Source organism: Littorina saxatilis, unplaced genomic scaffold (assembly GCF_037325665.1).
Source record: "Littorina saxatilis isolate snail1 unplaced genomic scaffold, US_GU_Lsax_2.0 scaffold_531, whole genome shotgun sequence".
NCBI lineage: Eukaryota > Metazoa > Mollusca > Gastropoda > Littorinimorpha > Littorinidae > Littorina > Littorina saxatilis.
This window is the reverse complement of record NW_027129147.1, coordinates 57,501-84,964: the sequence shown is the minus strand read 5'-3', so window position 1 is coordinate 84,964 and position 27,464 is coordinate 57,501. Positions and strand designations below refer to the sequence as shown.

Here is a 27,464-nt window from a genome sequence, read left to right as displayed (position 1 = left end):
ATGCCAGACCACCGTCCCACAATGCACTCGTGAGTCAGGTAGAAGGCTGTGTCAGGTGTGTCAGTCAGAGAAAAAAACGAGGTGGGGGAGGGGGGGGAGGTCCGAGAGGGAGGGAGGGAAATGATGAAACATTCATAGCCCAAGGACCGGGTTTGATAGCTGAGAGTGAGTAATGAAATATTGATGGGGATAGCAAGGTAGCCGCTTCCAGGGGCAGACAATAGTACTGAACGGCTGCTGTGAGCGCGCTCATTGTGTGTGCCCGCGTTGGATGCTGAGGGGAGTGTTACATTTTGTACAGATAGATCTGTCAATTGGATGACGGCTCTGAGTTGGCTACAAAGTTCGGGACTGGCTTTTCTGAAGAAAGACAAGTAAGCGACGCGTCAGTGCATTTTTGAGAGAGAGAGAGAGAGAGAGAGAGAGAGAGAGAGAGAGAGAGAGAGAGAGAGAGAGAGAGAGAGAGAGAACTTTGAACTTTGAACTTTGAACTTTATTACAGGAAAGATAGCATTAGGTCCGTAGGACCTTTCTTACAGCTAGTCCTGATCTAAGCAAAATGGTTATAATCGAAATGGGAATACATAGGAACAAACTTTTTATGATGAAACGCAGACACACGCAATAATAGTAATATAAGAATAAGATCATTTTTTATCGACATGTGATATACAGATAGAGAGAGAGAGAGAGAGAGAGAGAGAGAGAGAGAGAGAGAGAGAGAGAGAGAGAGAGAGAGAGAGAGAGAGTTTCAAGATTGTTGAGTGCAATGCTTGAACGGTTGTGAATAGACTTGCTGCACAATTATCGATGTCTCAGATGATTACAATTGGACACACAGCGTTGCATGCTGGAACTTCAAGTTGAGGTCTGCTTACGAACGTCGTGTGGAAGTATTGATTTTTACCCTGCCTGACACAGAATTTGCAATGTTTTTACATCAAAACAACAGAGCTAATCGTCATAGATGTGTCACTGCGTTCGTCATTGTGTGCGTCATTTTTTTTCCACAGAAAAAATACTTCGGGGCTAGGTAACAAAGAAACTGGAAATACTAATCAGCTATGCAAATGAGCTCTGATTTTCTGACTCATCATTTTACCTGGTTTCGTTGATACTGGTGCTAAAGTAGCTTCCCCTGGGATTCCTCCCTGTGGGAAATGTTATCTCACCGGTTTGGATTGGAGATTGAACACACCTGTTTTCAGGTAGGAATCTAATCTCACTACTTTGGTCAGGAATTTAATCTCTTGTTTGTCTGTGTATATGTATAATCTTAGCTTTTAGGGGCGATAATGTTATGCTAACATTTCAGAGTGGGAATATAATCTCACCTTTTAGTGGAAACTCAATCTTACTCTTAAGAGGTGGGGAATGATAATGAATTGCTTTTTGCTAATCAGCCATCACCGCCTTTAGAACGGAAACGAAGCGACAGCGTCCTAATGGATTGAACATCTGAACAAAGGATGATGTGAACCGACTGCCTGTTGGCGGAAGACTGGCATTGAATACTTTAATGAAATTGCCGCATTTCCATTGCTCGCGCGGGCCACAAAGAAAGCTGTTGGGTTAAGCGAGTCGTAAATAAGACCTAACGCACGTGCTTTTGTTCTCTGTCAGTCAGTACCGACCTGATTTAGCGAAAGTGTTTTCGTTATGGACAGAGATTGTATGAGTGCATCGTGGAGATTTGTGGCTTTGTGTGAACATACAGTACGCACACCTGTGTACACTATACACATTCTCATTTCTTTGTTTTACAAAGTAGGCCTATACATACAAACCTGCATGAATAGAACTTGGCTCATATCAACTGTGCCGTTCAGTTGTTATTGTACAGTGGAACCCCCCTTTTAAGACCCCCCAATTTAAGACTCCCCCCTTTTTAAGACCTTGTTTTCTCAGACTTTCTGTTGTTAACTTTTGTAAAATTATCCTCACTTAAAGGTCCTTGTCTACATTTTTATACCGAAATCACCATTTGACCATTAAAATGCAGAGTCTATTATCTACAAATATCAACAGTACACCCCCTTTCGATCAGGAAAGACGAAGCCAGTGTTGCCGTTTGAAAATTCATTGTCGTATTCCAGCGTAGTACTCATAGTAGGATATCCTTATTTGGAAAATGCCAAGCGCAAAACTCCTCTCAAATCCCGTGCATTTCGTGCGTTTAAAAAAAAGCGTGGACAGCGCTCTAGTGTCAAACTGTTGCTGCACTTGTTTGGGCGTGGCTATAAGCATAGTGACATGAATTTGATTGGTCAGTATTTTTAGGCAAAGCACATGTTCTCAGCAAACAGAAAACAAAATATCGGAAGCGTGAGTCACGCTACCCAAAAATAAAATCTTTTTTTACATATATTTTGTTTTCTATAACTTTTTTCCCCATGGTTCATTCATCATCTGACATAACTTCTTAGCGAAATCTAACCATAAGATTATTTAAAAAAAGCAAAAATGTAGACGACCACCTTTAAAGACTCCCTCCTTTTTAGACCAGATTTTCTCAGATTGTTGGATGTCTTTAAAGGGGGGTTCCACTGTACAATGAAGGTGTTTGAAATCTGTTGTACACACACTCAACAAAACGCACCGGGGTGTGACATAAACACCACTCTCTTTATATGTTACATTGTTCAGTGAGACATAAGTGTGTGTACAGTCTACGCAACAGAAAAGCTATTGCGTTTGAAAGTTCTTGTTGCAGATGAAAGAGATGTTCATCTTTTGTACGCACACTCTACGGCACAGCCGTTTTCAATATGCAATCATTGGATTGCTTTACATGGACATTCTTGGGAGAAACACAATTATGTATTTGTCTGTCTGTCTCTCTGTTTGTCTGTCTGTGTCTTTGTCTTTGTCTGTTTCTTCCTGTCTGTCTGTCTTTGCTGCCTAGTACCTTATCTTTGAGACGTCTGCAACACATGTTGGACAACCTCACCGATTGAGTTCTCTTGTCCGGTTACGGGAGAATGATTGTGAACATTGTCCCTGAGTGGTAGATTCGTCTGCTGGACCAATTCACTTTCAATGCACCTGATTGGTGGAAACACGCTGTCCGTCTTACAGTGTCTTTGATTGGTCATTGAAGACTTTCCTACAATGTCGCTGACTGGTCGAGACAATGGCCGCGATCTGTAAGCTGTCTCGCTAGTGGTAGATTATATGTCACGTGGATTTAGATCCAAAGCCGCTGATTGGACGAGAGCCTGTCTCTTTTGTTTGAAGTGATTTTTAAGTCACGGACGTATGGCAGACCCGAACGACACGATGGAGATGATGAATATAATTGGTATTGGTGTGAAACAGTGACAAGACCGCTATAGACCCTGCAGAAAAAATGTAGATGGATGAGTTTTTGGGGAACACTCACAGCAAACGTAGAAAGACCAACAAATACCCCATCGGTGTGAGGAAAGTTGAAAAATCCGATACAGATCCAAAACAAGATGGGCGGTCGATGGATCCTGCGTGCTGTGACCAAAATGGAAGACATCGATGTCCCCCGAGAAAGATGGTGTGAGAGATGCGGGAAGACAGCGCGATGTAGATTGACAGTCGGAGTGACGTGGAGAGGCCGGGCTAGAGAGGGAGAGGTGGCAGACTGTCTGGGACAGATTGGAGCTGCCGTCTGCCTTGCTTGTCGCTTGGCTGGGCACCGTGCCTACCTCTAATTGTGGACCCCGGACCTACCCAAAATGGGGCGGATGGGGGTAGAGGCTGGGGGAAGAGGGGGCGTTAGTAGCACCATCTACTTTCCGGTAAATGTGTGTGAAACAGGGTAGAAAGAAAGGGTGAGGAAATCAGAGCGCGGATTCAAGTCTAAAACCACAACGTCTTATCGATTAAAAACACACAGACACATTAGCGCTTTCACTGATAGTTATACCCCCAGAGAGATGGTGTGAGAGTGTTTTGGCTGTAAGGAGTGTTAGGAAAATTACTTATCTTGTTCTCCTTCTTCCCTCTTTACTTCACCGAGGTGAGACTCTGAGTGACACGAGACAATCCTGTAAGCAGCTGGGACTGTCAGGATATAGTGGAAATAGTCTGGTACTGTTTCACGAGGAAGGTCAAGGTCGTACCTTCGTGAAGAGTTTGGAGTGAAGACACAGACCTTGGATTGCAACTCCGGAAGATGCGTCCTCCACAGAGAAGAACGAGGAGTAGGCGTTACGGGGTGTACTCTGTCAGAAGCGTTCCGTACCGTGTATCATTGTGTTAGATCGGAGGATTTGTGTGAGACAGATTTTTCTTTAGCAGAGTTGGGAAGCAACATCCCTGCATCTGTATAACATTGTCGTCACATTTGTAGGCTGCAGTTCCTTCCCTCCCCCCCTCCCCCTTCATCCCCACTGTTTTTCTGTCTCTCTGTCTGACTCTCTCTGTCTCTCTGTCTCTCTCCCAATCTCTCTCTCTCTCTCTCCCAATATCTCTCTCTCTCTCTCTCCCAATCTCTCTCTATCTCTCCCTTACTCTCTCTATCCCTATATCCATCTGTCTCTCTTTCTCTTTCTCTCTCTATGTATATCTCTCACTCTCTTTCTCCCTCTCTCTCTCTCTTTCTCCCTCTCTCTCTCTCTCTCTCTCTCTCTCTCTTTCTTTCTCTCTCACGCCACCGTTTCTATCGCCATTAAATCTGCGTAACTGTCAATGCAGAACAAATCCATCCCTCACCCCCATCTCTTACTTCGCTTTAAAAAAAGTGAGGCTGGATTCCATTGCACTCTCTCTCTCTCTCTCTCTCTCTCTCTCTCTAACTCTCTCTCTCTCTCTAACTCTCTCTCTCTTTCTCTCTCCCTCTCTCTCTCTCCCTCTCCTTCTCTCTCTCTCTCTCTCTCTCTCTCTCTCTCTCTCTCTCTCTCTCTCTCTCTCTCTCTCTCTCTCTCTCTCTCTCTCTCTCTCTCTGACGCTACCGTTTCTACCCCCAATAAATCTGCGTAACTGTCAATGCAGAAAAAAATCCACTCCCCCTCTCCGCTTAAAAAAGAAAGTGAGGTTGGATTCCATTGGTCCCTCGATGACTGGCCCTGATGACTCAGAAACACTTTTTGCATCTCCTGAATAATGCATTATCTCCCCTTTCCTGCCAGTGCCAGCCTTGTTTCCGAGCCTGCAGGTCTGCGAGAGTGACAGTACTGACAGTGGGGATTTCATGTTAAGTGAAGGTTTTCATCTTCTCTGGCTTAGGGGAGAGAGAGAGACAGGGAGAGACAGAGACAGACAGACAACGACACGGACAGACAGACAGACAGACAGACAGTCACAGACATAAAGAGTTTTTCTCTCCTCTTCTTGGTTGGTTTACTTAGGCTTAACGTCCTCGCAGAAACTAGTGCCTATATTAGGGACATGTAGTGGTTATATGCTAGCCTCTTCTTGTTCAATCCCCCTACATAAACGCTCAAATGTAGCTGAAGATTGGGGCGAAATACCGGGTTGACCTCCTCTTCTTCATTATCTTTTCATTTTTTCCGTCAGGAGAGATTCAAGAGATAAGAGAGATTTTATAGCAGCGCACCGCCTTTATAATGTTACATATAGAGCGCGCGAGTTAAGTTGGCCCTCGAATTGCACGTGCAGAGAATGTGTGTTGTGTGCACTTTGTGTTGTGTAGCGCTGTGCAGTGTGTTGGTGTTAGTGTTGGTGTCGTCTTCAACTTTTTGAATGTTGGAGTCATTATGGTGTTGAGAACTATTGGAAGAAAGTAGATGAATGCAAATAAATACATAAATAATCGCAGAGAGAGAAGTTATTTTCATGATACTAGTCAAGTTCTTGTTTTGTGTCATGTGTGTGCGTCTCTCTCTCTCTCTCTCTCTCTCTCTCTCTCTCTCTCTCTCTCTCTCTCTCTCTCTCTCTTTCTCTCTCTCTCCTAAATTCAGAGCGTGTAGTTTTATCTAAACGGTAACAACAAAACATACATTGAAGACGAATTATATATAAGACGTTACACTCAAGTACCATTGGCCAATCATATCGTTTTACTAATTCAATGCTTCATAAACAGCGCGTTCGATTTAACGGCTTGAGTGTGTCTTTGTCTCAGATGACGTGTTACTCTCTTGTTTGTTTGTTTATTTGTTGCCTAACGTCCAGCCGACTACGCAGAGCCATATCAGGACGAGGAAGGGGGGGATGAAGGGGGCCACTTGTCAAGCGATTCCTGTTTACAAATGCACTAACCCATTACTTGTGTCCCAGCAGGCTTTAGTACAACTAAATTAATACCTACTGGAAGATTACCAGTTTCCAGTATGTTAAAATAGGCTTAACCTATCTACTGCTGGACTTACATCAGAACACTAACAGATTAAACTATACATGAATCGCAAGACAAGCGGCAAGAGAAGAGATTTTTGGAAAAAATACAGGTGAATGAGCAAGAATTAAGGCAGAAAAAGGAAAAGAATTCATGAAGAAAAAGAGAGCATGACAGGAAAGAGGAACCAAAAATCTACCTAACAGCAAACTAGAAAGCTCCTGCGGTTCCAAAAACAGGAGGGGCCTTTAATTTCATAACCGCAGTGCCCCACTGCGGGATACTCTCTTGTCCCCTCCCTGTCCCCTGCCTGCTAGCGTAATATCTGCTGCATAAACAAGGACAATAATCAAATCGTAATGCAGCATTTTGCTGTCAGCTGGCGAGCTTGACAAACACTTATTCTTCTTTGTTCCCGAAATTTCATCAACTTGGAAAGGGATTTTAAACATTAATTAGTACCCCCTCCCCTCCCTCCTCTCACCCACCACAACCCCCATCTCCCGTCCTTTTATGTCAAGCTCCCTAAGGTAGACCTTTAACCAAGAGTTGTCGGCCATTGCGACAGTTGTCTCGATAGAAACAGCAACTCGACAGTGTGACCGTTGCATTTCGGTTTCGTTGCGGAAGTTAGGAAGCTAGTTTTGGTTTGCAATGAATGAGGCAAAACCACAAGAGCGCAACATGAACGCATGCATGATTGTAAACAGTGTCTTGTTATATGACACGACACACACAAATTAACATGTAGGCATGTTCGTAACCAGTGTCTGTGTTCCTGCGTCGAAGTACTAGACGGTTTTGCAGACATTTGTAATACAATAAAACAACAGCTAAACGTAACCGTAGTAGGTAGGTTTGTCTGCTCATGTTGCAGAAGATCGCTAGGTGTCAGTGATGTGCATGACGCTATCAAGACACGGTTGTAACGTGCGTGTTTCTCTCCGTGTGTTGCAGAAGATCGCTAGGTGTCAGTGATGTGCATGACGCTATCAAGACACGGTTGTAACGTGCGTGTTTCTCTCCGTGTGTTGCAGAAGACCGTAAGCTGTTTGTGGGCATGCTGAACAAGCAACAGACGGAGGAAGACGTGAGACAGCTGTTCCATCCTTACGGCACCATTGAGGAGTGCACCATTCTCCGGGACCAGAACGGGAACAGTAAAGGTCAGTGATCAGCCAGTGTGTCTGTCTGCTTGCTTGTTGGTCTGTCTGTCTGTTGGTCTGTCTGTGGCTGTTTCTGTCTGTCTCTCTCAATGAGATCTAAAAGGATGGAAGTGGCCTGTTCATTTCAATGCTTAGTATTCTATCAGGCGCCAGGAGACTGGTTCCGAATAGCTCTCACTTACTCTAATACACATTTCGTATGCATTTAGAGCGCTTACTTCCCTTTGTTTATCACTGATGTCTCTCTCTCTCTCTCTCTCTCTCTCTCTCTCTCTCTCTCTCTCTCTCTCTCTCTCTCTCTCTGTGTCTATCTGTCTCTCTCTATCTCCTCTCTCTCTCTTTCTCTCTCTTTCTCTCTCTCTCTCACTCACTCTCTCTCTCTTTCTCTCTTTTTCTCTCTCTTTCTCTCTCTGTCTCTTTCTCTCTCTTTCTTTCTCTCTCTGTCTCTGTCTCTGTCTCTCTCTCTCTCTCTCTCTCTGTTTGTCGGTCGATCTGTCTGTCTGTCTGTCTGTCTGTCAGATTGTCGTCATTCAGCAAGACACAGCTCGTCATTGGATGTGTGTGTGCCCTCTTCCGACTTCATTCACGTGTACAGTTGCTCTTGTTTTCACTCCTGGGTGTCCGTCCATGTACTTCGTGTGTGCGGCCGCTTAATTATGCTCACAACACAAGAATGAACAAAATGAACTAACTAACCATAGTCTGACCTATCGGCCGAGGGATGGAGGGAGGAGGAGGTTGCGGCATGACGCGGGGAAGGACGACATAACATGGCTTGACTTGGGAGGGAAAACCCCGACACGGTGCCAGCTTCATCAGTTGTAGTGCCGACACGAGAATGATTGGCAATTTGCGTCCCATTCACACACAAGTAGCGAGGCAATTGGATCCCGTTGATTGGCCCACCACCTGCGTTTCTTCTTGCTTGAGACCTCGACTGTTCCACCTTAGGGAAGAGAGCACAGTGTAGACCTCAGTCTGAGTTGCGTGTCGTTCTAGTCTATGTAGAATCAGAATCAGAATCAGAATCAGAATTTAGAGCCTATTGACACATACAAGATACATAAGTATAGGAACAAGAAATTCCTCCGAGGTAGGAAAAACACCCCCGTCCTTACCATTCTCACTGCCACCAACTGAGAAGGTTATTTCCCTTTGACCATTAATATGTCCCTCTATAAGTCCTTGTAGAATCTTAATCCACCAATAACTCCCTAACCGTGTGTTTGACTGGTCCCAATTTTTGTAAGGACCGTCTCAGGAATGTATAGAACCTGTTCACCAAGTTTGGTGACGATCGGTCCGTTCATTCTTGAGATCTATATGCGAACACAAACACACACACACAAACAAACAAACAAACAAACAAACACATCGACCGAATCCTATACACACCCCTATACCGGGGGTGTAAAAAACAGCAATATAACATAACATACATGAATTACAATGTATGTATGGACCATTTCGAAGCTGGGTTGGGAGAGGGGAGGAAGAGATATCAGAATCTTTGTTTCAGCGTACCGCGTGACCCCGCTAGACATACGCAGATTTTCTAAATGGTCGCTTGGCTAGTTCATGAAGTTTAAGACCTTCAGGGACGAAAGCATGTTTCTGACCTCAGTCTGAGTTGCGTGTCGTTCGTGAAGTTTTCAACCGCAGCGTTAACACCTCAGGGACGAAAGCCTGATCTCAGTCTGAGTAACTGGCAGCTAAAGGTAATAGCGAAGCTAGACCAATTCTGGGTGTATCTCGGTCTGAGTAACTGGCAGCTAAAGGTAATAGCGAAGCAATAGACCAATTCTGGGTATATCTCGGTCTGAGTAACTGGCAGCTAAAGGTAATAGCGAAGCTAGACCAATTCTGGGTATATCTCGGTCTGAGTAACTGGCAGCTAAAGGTAATAGCGAAGCTAGACCAATTCTGGGTATATCTCGGTCTGAGTAACTGGCAGCTAAAGGTAATAGCGAAGCAATAGACCAATTCTGGGTGTATCTCGGTCTGAGTAACTGGCAGCTAAAGGTAATAGCGAAGCAATAGACCAATTCTGGGTGTATCTCGGTCTGAGTAACTGGCAGCTAAAGGTAATAGCGAAGCTAGACCAATTCTGGGTATATCTCAGTCGGGGTTTTACATTAGTTTGGGAAGAGTTGCCTTTTCTTGCCATTAAGGCAGCCATACGCCGCTTTCGGAGGAAGCATGCTGGGTATTTTCGTGTTTCTATAACCCACCGAACTCTGACATGGATTACAGGATCTTTTCCGTGCGCACTTGGTCTTTTGCTTGCGTGTACACACGAAGGGGGATAAGCCACTAGCAGGTCTGCACATAAGTTGACCTGGGAGATCGGAAAAATCTCCACACTTAACCCACCAGGCCGGGATTCGAACCATCGACCTTCCGATTAAGAGGCCGACGTCTTACCACACCGCCACAGCGCCCGAGCGTGAAGGTCAAGAACTATCGAAAGGAAATAGTTGTGGAAAAGGGGATAGGGCGGTGTGTTTGTGTGCGCGTGTGTGTGTGTGTGGGAGGGGGCTGTATGTGTGTGTGTGTGCTTGTGCGTGTGTGTGCGTGTGTTTGATTTATTGTGACTAATGAGCCTACGGATGCGTCATGGTGTATGATAGTTGTGTCAGGGTCGGTAGACTGGATGCTCTTTGTTTTATATGCCTGTATCTAAGAGAGGGGGAGAGAGAGAGAGAGAGAGAGAGAGAGAGAGAGAGAGAGAGAGAGAGAGAGAGAGAGAGAGAGAGAGAGAGAGAGAGAGAGAGGGAGAGAGAGAGAGAGTACGAAAAAGGGCGCTGAATTATTGACGAACATGACTCGCTCTGTGCCCAGCTCGTGTTGTGGCATTGATTCTTCCCCCCCCCCCACACACACACACACCGTCCTTCCTACCCCAACCCTGTCCATCCATCGTCACCCCGAGACCCCGACCCCCCTTTCTCTCTCCTTTACTCTTACTGCATTCTTGTTATAGTGTGTGGGTGTGTGTGTGTGTGTGTGTGTGTCTGTCTGTCTGTCAGTCTGTGTACACGTGCACGTAATTGTGTCCTTCCGTCTTGTGGTCTTGGGATCTTTCGGGCGGTGAGGCCGTGCGAGTGTGAGTGAATGCAGGGACAGAACCTTGTCTGCTTTGCTTGACATCATGCGCCCAAAAGCGGCTTGGATTCCTTCAGACTTCTCTCTTTGATCAGATCGATCTACCCCCCCTCCCCCCCCCCCCTTCCCTTCCGACAATTCAATCTCCATCATCCCTTACTTCCCCCATTCTTCTTCTTCACTTTCTCTCACCTTGACATCAAACCCTCCACCCCTCTAACACTTGCCTCTTTTCCTTCTTCTTCTCCCCCTCTCCCAAATCAACACCCCCCCCCTTCCCCCGAACACACACTCACTTAACCGTCGTTGCTCCCTCCTCTCCCCCCCCCTTCTCCCTCCCCCCTCTCCCTCCCCCCGACGCCCCAACAGTTCAGGCTTGCCCCTCTGCGAGGACTCTTGTGCACTGGTGAACATCGTAAGAGGAATTGATCTTTTCGTTCACATCATGCATCGAATTGCGTTTTCCTCGTCTGCCACGTCGATCGCCTTTTTGTTCCTCGTCTGCCACGTCGATCGCCTTTTTGTTCCTCGTCTGCCACGTCGATCGCCTTTTTGTTCCTCGTCTGCCACGTCGATCGCCTTTTTGTTCCTCGTCTGCCACGTCGATCGCCTTTTTGTTCCTCGTCTGCCACGTCGATCGCCTTTTTGTTCCTCGTCTGCCACGTCGATCGCCTTTTTGTTCCTCGTCTGCCACGTCGATCGCCTTTTTGTTCCTCGTCTGCCACGTCGATCGCCTTTTTGTTCCTCGTCTGCCACGTCGATCGCCTTTTTGTTCCTCGTCTGCCACGTCGATCGCCTTTTTGTTCCTCGTCTGCCACGTCGATCGCCTTTTTGTTCCTCGTCTGCCACGTCGATCGCCTTTTTGTTCCTCGTCTGCCACGTCGATCGCCTTTTTGTTCCTCGTCTGCCACGTCGATCGCCTTTTTGTTCCTCGTCTGCCACGTCGATCGCCTTTTTGTTCCTCGTCTGCCACGTCGATCGCCTTTTTGTTCCTCGTCTGCCACGTCGATCGCCTTTTTGTTCCTCGTCTGCCACGTCGATCGCCTTTTTGTTCCTCGTCTGCCACGTCGATCGCCTTTTTGTTCCTCGTCTGCCACGTCGATCGCCTTTTTGTTCCTCGTCTGCCACGTCGATCGCCTTTTTGTTCCTCGTCTGCCACGTCGATCGCCTTTTTGTTCCTCGTCTGCCACGTCGATCGCCTTTTTGTTCCTCGTCTGCCACGTCGATCGCCTTTTTGTTCCTCGTCTGCCACGTCGATCGCCTTTTTGTTCCTCGTCTGCCACGTCGATCGCCTTTTTGTTCCTCGTCTGCCACGTCGATCGCCTTTTTGTTCCTCGTCTGCCACGTCGATCGCCTTTTTGTTCCTCGTCTGCCACGTCGATCGCCTTTTTGTTCCTCGTCTGCCACGTCGATCGCCTTTTTGTTCCTCGTCTGCCACGTCGATCGCCTTTTTGTTCCTCGTCTGCCACGTCGATCGCCTTTTTGTTCCTCGTCTGCCACGTCGATCGCCTTTTTGTTCCTCGTCTGCCACGTCGATCGCCTTTTTGTTCCTCGTCTGCCACGTCGATCGCCTTTTTGTTCCTCGTCTGCCACGTCGATCGCCTTTTTGTTCCTCGTCTGCCACGTCGATCGCCTTTTTGTTCCTCGTCTGCCACGTCGATCGCCTTTTTGTTCCTCGTCTGCCACGTCGATCGCCTTTTTGTTCCTCGTCTGCCACGTCGATCGCCTTTTTGTTCCTCGTCTGCCACGTCGATCGCCTTTTTGTTCCTCGTCTGCCACGTCGATCGCCTTTTTGTTCCTCGTCTGCCACGTCGATCGCCTTTTTGTTCCTCGTCTGCCACGTCGATCGCCTTTTTGTTCCTCGTCTGCCACGTCGATCGCCTTTTTGTTCCTCGTCTGCCACGTCGATCGCCTTTTTGTTCCTCGTCTGCCACGTCGATCGCCTTTTTGTTCCTCGTCTGCCACGTCGATCGCCTTTTTGTTCCTCGTCTGCCACGTCGATCGCCTTTTTGTTCCTCGTCTGCCACGTCGATCGCCTTTTTGTTCCTCGTCTGCCACGTCGATCGCCTTTTTGTTCCTCGTCTGCCACGTCGATCGCCTTTTTGTTCCTCGTCTGCCACGTCGATCGCCTTTTTGTTCCTCGTCTGCCACGTCGATCGCCTTTTTGTTCCTCGTCTGCCACGTCGATCGCCTTTTTGTTCCTCGTCTGCCACGTCGATCGCCTTTTTGTTCCTCGTCTGCCACGTCGATCGCCTTTTTGTTCCTCGTCTGCCACGTCGATCGCCTTTTTGTTCCTCGTCTGCCACGTCGATCGCCTTTTTGTTCCTCGTCTGCCACGTCGATCGCCTTTTTGTTCCTCGTCTGCCACGTCGATCGCCTTTTTGTTCCTCGTCTGCCACGTCGATCGCCTTTTTGTTCCTCGTCTGCCACGTCGATCGCCTTTTTGTTCCTCGTCTGCCACGTCGATCGCCTTTTTGTTCCTCGTCTGCCACGTCGATCGCCTTTTTGTTCCTCGTCTGCCACGTCGATCGCCTTTTTGTTCCTCGTCTGCCACGTCGATCGCCTTTTTGTTCCTCGTCTGCCACGTCGATCGCCTTTTTGTTCCTCGTCTGCCACGTCGATCGCCTTTTTGTTCCTCGTCTGCCACGTCGATCGCCTTTTTGTTCCTCGTCTGCCACGTCGATCGCCTTTTTGTTCCTCGTCTGCCACGTCGATCGCCTTTTTGTTCCTCGTCTGCCACGTCGATCGCCTTTTTGTTCCTCGTCTGCCACGTCGATCGCCTTTTTGTTCCTCGTCTGCCACGTCGATCGCCTTTTTGTTCCTCGTCTGCCACGTCGATCGCCTTTTTGTTCCTCGTCTGCCACGTCGATCGCCTTTTTGTTCCTCGTCTGCCACGTCGATCGCCTTTTTGTTCCTCGTCTGCCACGTCGATCGCCTTTTTGTTCCTCGTCTGCCACGTCGATCGCCTTTTTGTTCCTCGTCTGCCACGTCGATCGCCTTTTTGTTCCTCGTCTGCCACGTCGATCGCCTTTTTGTTCCTCGTCTGCCACGTCGATCGCCTTTTTGTTCCTCGTCTGCCACGTCGATCGCCTTTTTGTTCCTCGTCTGCCACGTCGATCGCCTTTTTGTTCCTCGTCTGCCACGTCGATCGCCTTTTTGTTCCTCGTCTGCCACGTCGATCGCCTTTTTGTTCCTCGTCTGCCACGTCGATCGCCTTTTTGTTCCTCGTCTGCCACGTCGATCGCCTTTTTGTTCCTCGTCTGCCACGTCGATCGCCTTTTTGTTCCTCGTCTGCCACGTCGATCGCCTTTTTGTTCCTCGTCTGCCACGTCGATCGCCTTTTTGTTCCTCGTCTGCCACGTCGATCGCCTTTTTGTTCCTCGTCTGCCACGTCGATCGCCTTTTTGTTCCTCGTCTGCCACGTCGATCGCCTTTTTGTTCCTCGTCTGCCACGTCGATCGCCTTTTTGTTCCTCGTCTGCCACGTCGATCGCCTTTTTGTTCCTCGTCTGCCACGTCGATCGCCTTTTTGTTCCTCGTCTGCCACGTCGATCGCCTTTTTGTTCCTCGTCTGCCACGTCGATCGCCTTTTTGTTCCTCGTCTGCCACGTCGATCGCCTTTTTGTTCCTCGTCTGCCACGTCGATCGCCTTTTTGTTCCTCGTCTGCCACGTCGATCGCCTTTTTGTTCCTCGTCTGCCACGTCGATCGCCTTTTTGTTCCTCGTCTGCCACGTCGATCGCCTTTTTGTTCCTCGTCTGCCACGTCGATCGCCTTTTTGTTCCTCGTCTGCCACGTCGATCGCCTTTTTGTTCCTCGTCTGCCACGTCGATCGCCTTTTTGTTCCTCGTCTGCCACGTCGATCGCCTTTTTGTTCCTCGTCTGCCACGTCGATCGCCTTTTTGTTCCTCGTCTGCCACGTCGATCGCCTTTTTGTTCCTCGTCTGCCACGTCGATCGCCTTTTTGTTCCTCGTCTGCCACGTCGATCGCCTTTTTGTTCCTCGTCTGCCACGTCGATCGCCTTTTTGTTCCTCGTCTGCCACGTCGATCGCCTTTTTGTTCCTCGTCTGCCACGTCGATCGCCTTTTTGTTCCTCGTCTGCCACGTCGATCGCCTTTTTGTTCCTCGTCTGCCACGTCGATCGCCTTTTTGTTCCTCGTCTGCCACGTCGATCGCCTTTTTGTTCCTCGTCTGCCACGTCGATCGCCTTTTTGTTCCTCGTCTGCCACGTCGATCGCCTTTTTGTTCCTCGTCTGCCACGTCGATCGCCTTTTTGTTCCTCGTCTGCCACGTCGATCGCCTTTTTGTTCCTCGTCTGCCACGTCGATCGCCTTTTTGTTCCTCGTCTGCCACGTCGATCGCCTTTTTGTTCCTCGTCTGCCACGTCGATCGCCTTTTTGTTCCTCGTCTGCCACGTCGATCGCCTTTTTGTTCCTCGTCTGCCACGTCGATCGCCTTTTTGTTCCTCGTCTGCCACGTCGATCGCCTTTTTGTTCCTCGTCTGCCACGTCGATCGCCTTTTTGTTCCTCGTCTGCCACGTCGATCGCCTTTTTGTTCCTCGTCTGCCACGTCGATCGCCTTTTTGTTCCTCGTCTGCCACGTCGATCGCCTTTTTGTTCCTCGTCTGCCACGTCGATCGCCTTTTTGTTCCTCGTCTGCCACGTCGATCGCCTTTTTGTTCCTCGTCTGCCACGTCGATCGCCTTTTTGTTCCTCGTCTGCCACGTCGATCGCCTTTTTGTTCCTCGTCTGCCACGTCGATCGCCTTTTTGTTCCTCGTCTGCCACGTCGATCGCCTTTTTGTTCCTCGTCTGCCACGTCGATCGCCTTTTTGTTCCTCGTCTGCCACGTCGATCGCCTTTTTGTTCCTCGTCTGCCACGTCGATCGCCTTTTTGTTCCTCGTCTGCCACGTCGATCGCCTTTTTGTTCCTCGTCTGCCACGTCGATCGCCTTTTTGTTCCTCGTCTGCCACGTCGATCGCCTTTTTGTTCCTCGTCTGCCACGTCGATCGCCTTTTTGTTCCTCGTCTGCCACGTCGATCGCCTTTTTGTTCCTCGTCTGCCACGTCGATCGCCTTTTTGTTCCTCGTCTGCCACGTCGATCGCCTTTTTGTTCCTCGTCTGCCACGTCGATCGCCTTTTTGTTCCTCGTCTGCCACGTCGATCGCCTTTTTGTTCCTCGTCTGCCACGTCGATCGCCTTTTTGTTCCTCGTCTGCCACGTCGATCGCCTTTTTGTTCCTCGTCTGCCACGTCGATCGCCTTTTTGTTCCTCGTCTGCCACGTCGATCGCCTTTTTGTTCCTCGTCTGCCACGTCGATCGCCTTTTTGTTCCTCGTCTGCCACGTCGATCGCCTTTTTGTTCCTCGTCTGCCACGTCGATCGCCTTTTTGTTCCTCGTCTGCCACGTCGATCGCCTTTTTGTTCCTCGTCTGCCACGTCGATCGCCTTTTTGTTCCTCGTCTGCCACGTCGATCGCCTTTTTGTTCCTCGTCTGCCACGTCGATCGCCTTTTTGTTCCTCGTCTGCCACGTCGATCGCCTTTTTGTTCCTCGTCTGCCACGTCGATCGCCTTTTTGTTCCTCGTCTGCCACGTCGATCGCCTTTTTGTTCCTCGTCTGCCACGTCGATCGCCTTTTTGTTCCTCGTCTGCCACGTCGATCGCCTTTTTGTTCCTCGTCTGCCACGTCGATCGCCTTTTTGTTCCTCGTCTGCCACGTCGATCGCCTTTTTGTTCCTCGTCTGCCACGTCGATCGCCTTTTTGTTCCTCGTCTGCCACGTCGATCGCCTTTTTGTTCCTCGTCTGCCACGTCGATCGCCTTTTTGTTCCTCGTCTGCCACGTCGATCGCCTTTTTGTTCCTCGTCTGCCACGTCGATCGCCTTTTTGTTCCTCGTCTGCCACGTCGATCGCCTTTTTGTTCCTCGTCTGCCACGTCGATCGCCTTTTTGTTCCTCGTCTGCCACGTCGATCGCCTTTTTGTTCCTCGTCTGCCACGTCGATCGCCTTTTTGTTCCTCGTCTGCCACGTCGATCGCCTTTTTGTTCCTCGTCTGCCACGTCGATCGCCTTTTTGTTCCTCGTCTGCCACGTCGATCGCCTTTTTGTTCCTCGTCTGCCACGTCGATCGCCTTTTTGTTCCTCGTCTGCCACGTCGATCGCCTTTTTGTTCCTCGTCTGCCACGTCGATCGCCTTTTTGTTCCTCGTCTGCCACGTCGATCGCCTTTTTGTTCCTCGTCTGCCACGTCGATCGCCTTTTTGTTCCTCGTCTGCCACGTCGATCGCCTTTTTGTTCCTCGTCTGCCACGTCGATCGCCTTTTTGTTCCTCGTCTGCCACGTCGATCGCCTTTTTGTTCCTCGTCTGCCACGTCGATCGCCTTTTTGTTCCTCGTCTGCCACGTCGATCGCCTTTTTGTTCCTCGTCTGCCACGTCGATCGCCTTTTTGTTCCTCGTCTGCCACGTCGATCGCCTTTTTGTTCCTCGTCTGCCACGTCGATCGCCTTTTTGTTCCTCGTCTGCCACGTCGATCGCCTTTTTGTTCCTCGTCTGCCACGTCGATCGCCTTTTTGTTCCTCGTCTGCCACGTCGATCGCCTTTTTGTTCCTCGTCTGCCACGTCGATCGCCTTTTTGTTCCTCGTCTGCCACGTCGATCGCCTTTTTGTTCCTCGTCTGCCACGTCGATCGCCTTTTTGTTCCTCGTCTGCCACGTCGATCGCCTTTTTGTTCCTCGTCTGCCACGTCGATCGCCTTTTTGTTCCTCGTCTGCCACGTCGATCGCCTTTTTGTTCCTCGTCTGCCACGTCGATCGCCTTTTTGTTCCTCGTCTGCCACGTCGATCGCCTTTTTGTTCCTCGTCTGCCACGTCGATCGCCTTTTTGTTCCTCGTCTGCCACGTCGATCGCCTTTTTGTTCCTCGTCTGCCACGTCGATCGCCTTTTTGTTCCTCGTCTGCCACGTCGATCGCCTTTTTGTTCCTCGTCTGCCACGTCGATCGCCTTTTTGTTCCTCGTCTGCCACGTCGATCGCCTTTTTGTTCCTCGTCTGCCACGTCGATCGCCTTTTTGTTCCTCGTCTGCCACGTCGATCGCCTTTTTGTTCCTCGTCTGCCACGTCGATCGCCTTTTTGTTCCTCGTCTGCCACGTCGATCGCCTTTTTGTTCCTCGTCTGCCACGTCGATCGCCTTTTTGTTCCTCGTCTGCCACGTCGATCGCCTTTTTGTTCCTCGTCTGCCACGTCGATCGCCTTTTTGTTCCTCGTCTGCCACGTCGATCGCCTTTTTGTTCCTCGTCTGCCACGTCGATCGCCTTTTTGTTCCTCGTCTGCCACGTCGATCGCCTTTTTGTTCCTCGTCTGCCACGTCGATCGCCTTTTTGTTCCTCGTCTGCCACGTCGATCGCCTTTTTGTTCCTCGTCTGCCACGTCGATCGCCTTTTTGTTCCTCGTCTGCCACGTCGATCGCCTTTTTGTTCCTCGTCTGCCACGTCGATCGCCTTTTTGTTCCTCGTCTGCCACGTCGATCGCCTTTTTGTTCCTCGTCTGCCACGTCGATCGCCTTTTTGTTCCTCGTCTGCCACGTCGATCGCCTTTTTGTTCCTCGTCTGCCACGTCGATCGCCTTTTTGTTCCTCGTCTGCCACGTCGATCGCCTTTTTGTTCCTCGTCTGCCACGTCGATCGCCTTTTTGTTCCTCGTCTGCCACGTCGATCGCCTTTTTGTTCCTCGTCTGCCACGTCGATCGCCTTTTTGTTCCTCGTCTGCCACGTCGATCGCCTTTTTGTTCCTCGTCTGCCACGTCGATCGCCTTTTTGTTCCTCGTCTGCCACGTCGATCGCCTTTTTGTTCCTCGTCTGCCACGTCGATCGCCTTTTTGTTCCTCGTCTGCCACGTCGATCGCCTTTTTGTTCCTCGTCTGCCACGTCGATCGCCTTTTTGTTCCTCGTCTGCCACGTCGATCGCCTTTTTGTTCCTCGTCTGCCACGTCGATCGCCTTTTTGTTCCTCGTCTGCCACGTCGATCGCCTTTTTGTTCCTCGTCTGCCACGTCGATCGCCTTTTTGTTCCTCGTCTGCCACGTCGATCGCCTTTTTGTTCCTCGTCTGCCACGTCGATCGCCTTTTTGTTCCTCGTCTGCCACGTCGATCGCCTTTTTGTTCCTCGTCTGCCACGTCGATCGCCTTTTTGTTCCTCGTCTGCCACGTCGATCGCCTTTTTGTTCCTCGTCTGCCACGTCGATCGCCTTTTTGTTCCTCGTCTGCCACGTCGATCGCCTTTTTGTTCCTCGTCTGCCACGTCGATCGCCTTTTTGTTCCTCGTCTGCCACGTCGATCGCCTTTTTGTTCCTCGTCTGCCACGTCGATCGCCTTTTTGTTCCTCGTCTGCCACGTCGATCGCCTTTTTGTTCCTCGTCTGCCACGTCGATCGCCTTTTTGTTCCTCGTCTGCCACGTCGATCGCCTTTTTGTTCCTCGTCTGCCACGTCGATCGCCTTTTTGTTCCTCGTCTGCCACGTCGATCGCCTTTTTGTTCCTCGTCTGCCACGTCGATCGCCTTTTTGTTCCTCGTCTGCCACGTCGATCGCCTTTTTGTTCCTCGTCTGCCACGTCGATCGCCTTTTTGTTCCTCGTCTGCCACGTCGATCGCCTTTTTGTTCCTCGTCTGCCACGTCGATCGCCTTTTTGTTCCTCGTCTGCCACGTCGATCGCCTTTTTGTTCCTCGTCTGCCACGTCGATCGCCTTTTTGTTCCTCGTCTGCCACGTCGATCGCCTTTTTGTTCCTCGTCTGCCACGTCGATCGCCTTTTTGTTCCTCGTCTGCCACGTCGATCGCCTTTTTGTTCCTCGTCTGCCACGTCGATCGCCTTTTTGTTCCTCGTCTGCCACGTCGATCGCCTTTTTGTTCCTCGTCTGCCACGTCGATCGCCTTTTTGTTCCTCGTCTGCCACGTCGATCGCCTTTTTGTTCCTCGTCTGCCACGTCGATCGCCTTTTTGTTCCTCGTCTGCCACGTCGATCGCCTTTTTGTTCCTCGTCTGCCACGTCGATCGCCTTTTTGTTCCTCGTCTGCCACGTCGATCGCCTTTTTGTTCCTCGTCTGCCACGTCGATCGCCTTTTTGTTCCTCGTCTGCCACGTCGATCGCCTTTTTGTTCCTCGTCTGCCACGTCGATCGCCTTTTTGTTCCTCGTCTGCCACGTCGATCGCCTTTTTGTTCCTCGTCTGCCACGTCGATCGCCTTTTTGTTCCTCGTCTGCCACGTCGATCGCCTTTTTGTTCCTCGTCTGCCACGTCGATCGCCTTTTTTGTTCCTCGTCTGCCACGTCGATCGCCTTTTTGTTCCTCGTCTGCCACGTCGATCGCCTTTTTGTTCCTCGTCTGCCACGTCGATCGCCTTTTTGTTCCTCGTCTGCCACGTCGATCGCCTTTTTGTTCCTCGTCTGCCACGTCGATCGCCTTTTTGTTCCTCGTCTGCCACGTCGATCGCCTTTTTGTTCCTCGTCTGCCACGTCGATCGCCTTTTTGTTCCTCGTCTGCCACGTCGATCGCCTTTTTGTTCCTCGTCTGCCACGTCGATCGCCTTTTTGTTCCTCGTCTGCCACGTCGATCGCCTTTTTGTTCCTCGTCTGCCACGTCGATCGCCTTTTTGTTCCTCGTCTGCCACGTCGATCGCCTTTTTGTTCCTCGTCTGCCACGTCGATCGCCTTTTTGTTCCTCGTCTGCCACGTCGATCGCCTTTTTGTTCCTCGTCTGCCACGTCGATCGCCTTTTTGTTCCTCGTCTGCCACGTCGATCGCCTTTTTGTTCCTCGTCTGCCACGTCGATCGCCTTTTTGTTCCTGCTGCCACGTCGATCGCCTTTTTTGTTCCTCGTCTGCCACGTCGATCGCCTTTTTGTTCCTCGTCTGCCACGTCGATCGCCTTTTTGTTCCTCGTCTGCCACGTCGATCGCCTTTTTGTTCCTCGTCTGCCACGTCGATCGCCTTTTTGTTCCTCGTCTGCCACGTCGATCGCCTTTTTGTTCCTCGTCTGCCACGTCGATCGCCTTTTTGTTCCTCGTCTGCCACGTCGATCGCCTTTTTGTTCCTCGTCTGCCACGTCGATCGCCTTTTTGTTCCTCGTCTGCCACGTCGATCGCCTTTTTGTTCCTCGTCTGCCACGTCGATCGCCTTTTTGTTCCTCGTCTGCCACGTCGATCGCCTTTTTGTTCCTCGTCTGCCACGTCGATCGCCTTTTTGTTCCTCGTCTGCCACGTCGATCGCCTTTTTGTTCCTCGTCTGCCACGTCGATCGCCTTTTTGTTCCTCGTCTGCCACGTCGATCGCCTTTTTGTTCCTCGTCTGCCACGTCGATCGCCTTTTTGTTCCTCGTCTGCCACGTCGATCGCCTTTTTGTTCCTCGTCTGCCACGTCGATCGCCTTTTTGTTCCTCGTCTGCCACGTCGATCGCCTTTTTGTTCCTCGTCTGCCACGTCGATCGCCTTTTTGTTCCTCGTCTGCCACGTCGATCGCCTTTTTGTTCCTCGTCTGCCACGTCGATCGCCTTTTTGTTCCTCGTCTGCCACGTCGATCGCCTTTTTGTTCCTCGTCTGCCACGTCGATCGCCTTTTTGTTCCTCGTCTGCCACGTCGATCGCCTTTTTGTTCCTCGTCTGCCACGTCGATCGCCTTTTTGTTCCTCGTCTGCCACGTCGATCGCCTTTTTGTTCCTCGTCTGCCACGTCGATCGCCTTTTTGTTCCTCGTCTGCCACGTCGATCGCCTTTTTGTTCCTCGTCTGCCACGTCGATCGCCTTTTTGTTCCTCGTCTGCCACGTCGATCGCCTTTTTGTTCCTCGTCTGCCACGTCGATCGCCTTTTTGTTCCTCGTCTGCCACGTCGATCGCCTTTTTGTTCCTCGTCTGCCACGTCGATCGCCTTTTTGTTCCTCGTCTGCCACGTCGATCGCCTTTTTGTTCCTCGTCTGCCACGTCGATCGCCTTTTTGTTCCTCGTCTGCCACGTCGATCGCCTTTTTGTTCCTCGTCTGCCACGTCGATCGCCTTTTTGTTCCTCGTCTGCCACGTCGATCGCCTTTTTGTTCCTCGTCTGCCACGTCGATCGCCTTTTTGTTCCTCGTCTGCCACGTCGATCGCCTTTTTGTTCCTCGTCTGCCACGTCGATCGCCTTTTGTTCCTCGTCTGCCACGTCGATCGCCTTTTTGTTCCTCGTCTGCCACGTCGATCGCCTTTTTGTTCCTCGTCTGCCACGTCGATCGCCTTTTTGTTCCTCGTCTGCCACGTCGATCGCCTTTTTGTTCCTCGTCTGCCACGTCGATCGCCTTTTTGTTCCTCGTCTGCCACGTCGATCGCCTTTTTGTTCCTCGTCTGCCACGTCGATCGCCTTTTTGTTCCTCGTCTGCCACGTCGATCGCCTTTTTGTTCCTCGTCTGCCACGTCGATCGCCTTTTTGTTCCTCGTCTGCCACGTCGATCGCCTTTTTGTTCCTCGTCTGCCACGTCGATCGCCTTTTTGTTCCTCGTCTGCCACGTCGATCGCCTTTTTGTTCCTCGTCTGCCACGTCGATCGCCTTTTTGTTCCTCGTCTGCCACGTCGATCGCCTTTTTGTTCCTCGTCTGCCACGTCGATCGCCTTTTTGTTCCTCGTCTGCCACGTCGATCGCCTTTTTGTTCCTCGTCTGCCACGTCGATCGCCTTTTTGTTCCTCGTCTGCCACGTCGATCGCCTTTTTGTTCCTCGTCTGCCACGTCGATCGCCTTTTTGTTCCTCGTCTGCCACGTCGATCGCCTTTTTGTTCCTCGTCTGCCACGTCGATCGCCTTTTTGTTCCTCGTCTGCCACGTCGATCGCCTTTTTGTTCCTCGTCTGCCACGTCGATCGCCTTTTTGTTCCTCGTCTGCCACGTCGATCGCCTTTTTGTTCCTCGTCTGCCACGTCGATCGCCTTTTTGTTCCTCGTCTGCCACGTCGATCGCCTTTTTCACTCTGATGAACATTTCTTGTTGGACATAGATTATTGATTTATTGAGCGGAATGATGGGTGTAGTTGTCCGTCGAGCCTCCAATGCAAGGGCACGCGCATGTACATGCACCCACACACACACGTATTCGGGCTTCCAGACTCACACGCGCGCGAACACACACATACACACACACACACACACACACACAAACACACACACACACACACACACATACACGCGAGCACGCACGCACGCACACACACCCAAACAGTAGCACTCAGAAAGAGCTATCCCCATTTCTTCTGTGTGTAATTCTGTTAGTCAAGCAAGTCACCCCAATTTGCGAATTCAGTGAGTGATTTTATTTGTCAGACCAGTCTCTCTTTCTCTCTCTCTCTCTCGCTCTCTCTCTCGCTCTCGCTCTCTTTCTCTCTCTCTCTCTCTCTCTCTCTCGCTCTCTGTCTCTCCCTCTCTCTTTCTCTCTCTCTCTCTCTCTCTCTCTCTCTCTCTCTCTCTCTCTCTCTCTCTCTCTCTCTACATTTAGTCAAGTTTTGACTAAATATTTTAACATAGAGGGGGGAATCGAGACGAGGGTCGTAGTGTATGTGTGTGTGTCTGTGTGTCTGTGTGTCTGTGCGTGCGTACGTGTGTGTAGAGCGATTCAGAGTAAACTACTGGACCGATCTTCATGAACTTTTACATGAGAGTTCCTGGGTATGATATCCCCAGGACGTTTTTTTCATTTTTTGGATAAACGTCTTTGATGACGTCATATCCGGCATTTTGTAAAAGTTGAGGCGGCACTGTCACACCCTCATTTTTCAATCAAATTGATTGAAATTTGGGCCCAGCAATCTTCGACGAAGGCCGCACTTTGGTATTGCATTTCAGCTTGCCTTGGAGGCTTACAAATTAATTGATGACTTTGGTCATTAAAAATCTGAAAATTGTAATTACAATTATTTTTTTTATAAAACAATCCAAAATGACATTTATCGTATTTTTCATCATTTTCTTATTCCAAAAACATATAAGTATGTAATATTTGGATTAAAAACAAGCTCTGAAAATTAAAAATATAAAAATTACGATTGAAATTTAATTTCCGAAATCGATTTAAAAACACTTTCATTTTAATCCTTGTCTGTTCCTGATTCCAAAAACATTAGATATGATATGTTTGGATTAAAAACACGTTCAGAAAGTTAAAAAGAATAGAGATATAGAAAAGCGTGCTATCCTCCTCAGCGCAACCGCTACCGCGCTTTTCTGGATTGTTAATGTCACTGCCTTTGCCACGAGCGGTGGACAGGTCTTGCGGAAAAAATGCAATGCGTTCAGTTTCATTCTGTGAGTTTGACTGAGCTTGACTAAATGTTGTATTTTCGCCTTACGCGACTTGTTTGTCCCTTTCTCTAGCCTCCATCCCCTCTTTCTCTATTGCACAGGACAAGAGGGCGACAGGGTCCAATATCAGCCTGTATGGAAGGGAAACATATTAGAGGCGGAGCGTGTAGCTCTAACCTTCACCGACAGGCCGTTGTGTGGGTGCCAGAGCTCGGTATCGACCTCACCTCGCTACTGGCCCCAGGATTAATAGGCCTGATTCGCTCTGGCACCATCTCTCTCCCACCCAGTGCAACAAGGCAATCCATAATGTACACACGCTGTGTAGTGATGGCAGTATTGAACACACACCACCACACACTCTCTACAGAACTAGATGCAGTGTGGGCAGAGTTAGTTTTGTAGTTCTATGTGGACCCAGTTCTGGCGTCTTGAATCTCTGGTGGTTGTCGTTGTATTGCAAAGCCTTGGCTTCAGAGAAAGGAAGTCAACTTAAATCGGCCCCGGATAGATTGAAAACGGTATTTCCTCGTGGTAGCGTTCGATACCAACAATCCATCCCCGAAGCAACAACAGATCTAAACACGATTGCACTATATTCTTTATCAACTCCTGAATCCAAAACATATATAGATATGTCAAAATGTACTCAAAGTAAATAAAATCTGTCCAATGTTCACATGCTTCGCGGAGAGAAGCACGACCCGTCTCGGTCTTTGGGTTTCGGCTAGCCGAGTCTCACTGAGTCACTCCTCTTCCCAGGAATGTTTTATTTTAGGCCATAGCCCAGAAATAGGATGAAACACAATTACAAATAGAAAACATGTTCACAGGCAATTGACGGTTCAATTTTAATATACATGTAACACTGAAACAAATCCATCTGACAAGGATACTGGTTTTCATTGACAGGAACGTAATATAAATGTACGCTTCCACATCTCAACCAAAAACAACTTCTTTTCTTTTTTATGCCTTTATATAAAAGTGGCTGAGCTCTTCACATGTTTAGGATTTTGTGACTGTACAAGTATTGACAACCTACTGTACAAGTATTGACAACCTACTGTACAAGTATTGACAACCTACTGTACAAGTATTGACAACCTACTGTACAAGTATTGACAACCTACTGTACAAGTATTGACAACCTACTGTACAAGTATTGACAACCTACTGTACAAGTATTGACAACCTAAATCTACATGGTATTCCACAATATTTATCAGGAATAAACTCTGCACGCAAGTCTTCATATGCTGGACAAACAAATACAAAATGAACATCGCTTTCAATACATGTTTTGCAAAAGGGACAAAGCAATTCCTCTGCTTGTATAATTTTATCATATCTGTGCTTATGTGGTTCGGTGACTGATATTCCCATTCGTAAATTGGCAAGGGCTTTAACAAGATCCTATTTATGGGCTATGGCCAAAAATAAAACATTCCTGAGTCCTGAGTTTTCTTGACGATGACTGATCCCAGATTAAGTGTTTATCTTGTTGTTTGATGTCGACAGCTTGACTAAATGTTTTAATATCGCTTCACTAAACTTCTTTAACTTTTGATTACTGAACTTTAGCAGCCTATAATCATGGTTCGGATGTGAATATAAGTCATAAGATTGAACTTTCCTTGTGCTGGCACGACACGCGCCATCCCGTCCAGACCAGAGAACACCTTTACAAACGAGCGCTGCTGGAATCGACGTCGACGTAATTGCATTGCGCCCTACCGGCTCCTGGCCTCTTTCTCCCCGTCACGGGTTTCCGTGCACACTGGGAACAACGCACATTGTGTGCAGTATTGAACACGAACGAGGCAGTGTTGGACCCCATATTGACCTTTTGGCGCATTCTGGGCTTGGCAGCTAATGGCTCCCTTTCTTGCGCGGCACTATACTGCTTCTCGTCACTTGTCTTGCTCAAGGTTTTTGGTCAATAAGATGGTTGCACACCACAGTGTTAACCACGATAAAAGACAAGTAGGTTATAGAACACATTATCGATTCGTTATGCGGAATAGCTAAAGTCATAGATTTATCGTACTTATGTATTCGCGGTACATAGACAGAGATATATACAAGTTATACACACTAATATCGATTCGTAATGCAGAATAGCTTGAGCCATAGATTTATCATACTTATATACTCGCACTACAGAGACAGAAAGACAAGTTACTCACAATAATCATTGATTCGCTATGCAGAATAACTCAAGCTATACATGTTGACACATCAGTTTAATTAGAGCTACACACAGTACTTGAGCCTCTAAGGTGCAAGTTATGGAACCAATATTGACCTGTACAAATATTCCTCTGGGATGCTGGGTCAGTAGGGCCAGAGACATAGATGTATGTCTCTGGTAGGGCTATGACTTGCGCTGTATGTTCCAGGACGAGAGTGCCTGCGCTGCAGAAAAGCACGTGAATCTCGCTGTGAAGTCTAGTGCGCAGTATTGAACACACTAGCACCAAAGATGATAGGTGGCTGATACAACACGTCTGAATTGTTCGGAGGAAAGTTATATATCTTGGGGGCCCGCCATATCTCTGTGTGTCTGTCTGTTTTTCTATCTCTCTCTGTCTCTCTGTGTCTGTGTCTGTGTCTGTGTGTGTGTCTCTCTCTCTCTCTCTCTCTCTCTCTCTCTCTCTCTCTCTCTCTCTCTCTCTCTCCCTCTCTCTCACCCTCTCTCTCTCCCTATTCCCCACCTCTCTCTCTGTCTCTCTCTCTTTAAATTATCTCTGTCTTTCTCTCTCTCTCTCTCTCTGTCTGTCTCTCTGTCTCTCTATCTGTCTCTCTGTCTCCCTCTCTTTCTCTCTCTCTCTTCTCTCTCTCTCTCTCGCCCTCTCTTTCTCTCTCTCCCTCTCTTTCTCTCTCTCTCTCTCCCCCTCTCTCTCTCTCTCTCTCTCTCTCCCTCTCTTTCTCTCGCTCTCTCTCTGTGTCTCTCTCTGTCTCTCTCTCCCTCTCACTCTCTCTCTCTTTCTCTCTCCCTCTCTCTCCCTCTCTCTCTCCCTTTCACTCTCTATCTCTCCCTCTCTTTCCCTCTCTCTCCCTCTCTCTGTCTCTCTCTCTCTCTCTCTCTCTCTCTCTCTCTCTCTCTCTCTCCGTCTAGCGTGTACACGTTTAATCCGCCATGCTATCAGTGTCTCGGTCAGTAGCATCACACCACCAGTAGCGCTGATGGGGTCTATGTCGACCAAAAGAGTGGGATTCCCTGTAGGTGGATTTCCTGTAGAGGGATTCCCTGTATACAGGGAATCCCACAGGGTGGAGTTTTTCAATAAAACTTGCAAACCATACTCGAATTTTTAAGAAATATCAAAAAAGATCGAAAAACATCAAATTCTACCGATGTCGCTAAGCGTCACGTGACTTTAAGCGATATCAGCGAAACGCTACAAGAACTACACCCTGTGGTATTCCCTGTATACAGGGAATCCACCTACAGGAACTCCACCTACAGGGAATCCCACTCTTTTGGTCGACATAGACCCCATCAGCACCAGTAGCATCACACCACCAGTAGCATCACACCACCAGTAGCATCACACCACCAGTAGCATCACACCACCAGTAGCATCACACCACCAGTAGCATCACACCACCAGTAGCATCACACCACC

General features: G+C 49.0%; 1 protein-coding gene across 9 annotated transcripts in view; it reads left to right on the top strand.

Moving 5' to 3' along the window:
• The first annotated feature begins 7,307 nt into the window (after positions 1 to 7,307).
• LOC138957432 (CUGBP Elav-like family member 4) overlaps positions 7,308 to 27,464 on the top strand; it is a 68,635-nt gene continuing 48,478 nt past the window's right edge. For all 9 annotated transcript variants that reach the window (XM_070328554.1, XM_070328556.1, XM_070328555.1 and 6 more), the window contains exon 1: positions 7,308 to 7,437. In XM_070328554.1, the coding sequence (XP_070184655.1) occupies positions 7,332 to 7,437 (106 nt within the window). In that variant the 5' untranslated portion in view covers positions 7,308 to 7,331. The remainder of the gene's footprint in view (positions 7,438 to 27,464) is intronic.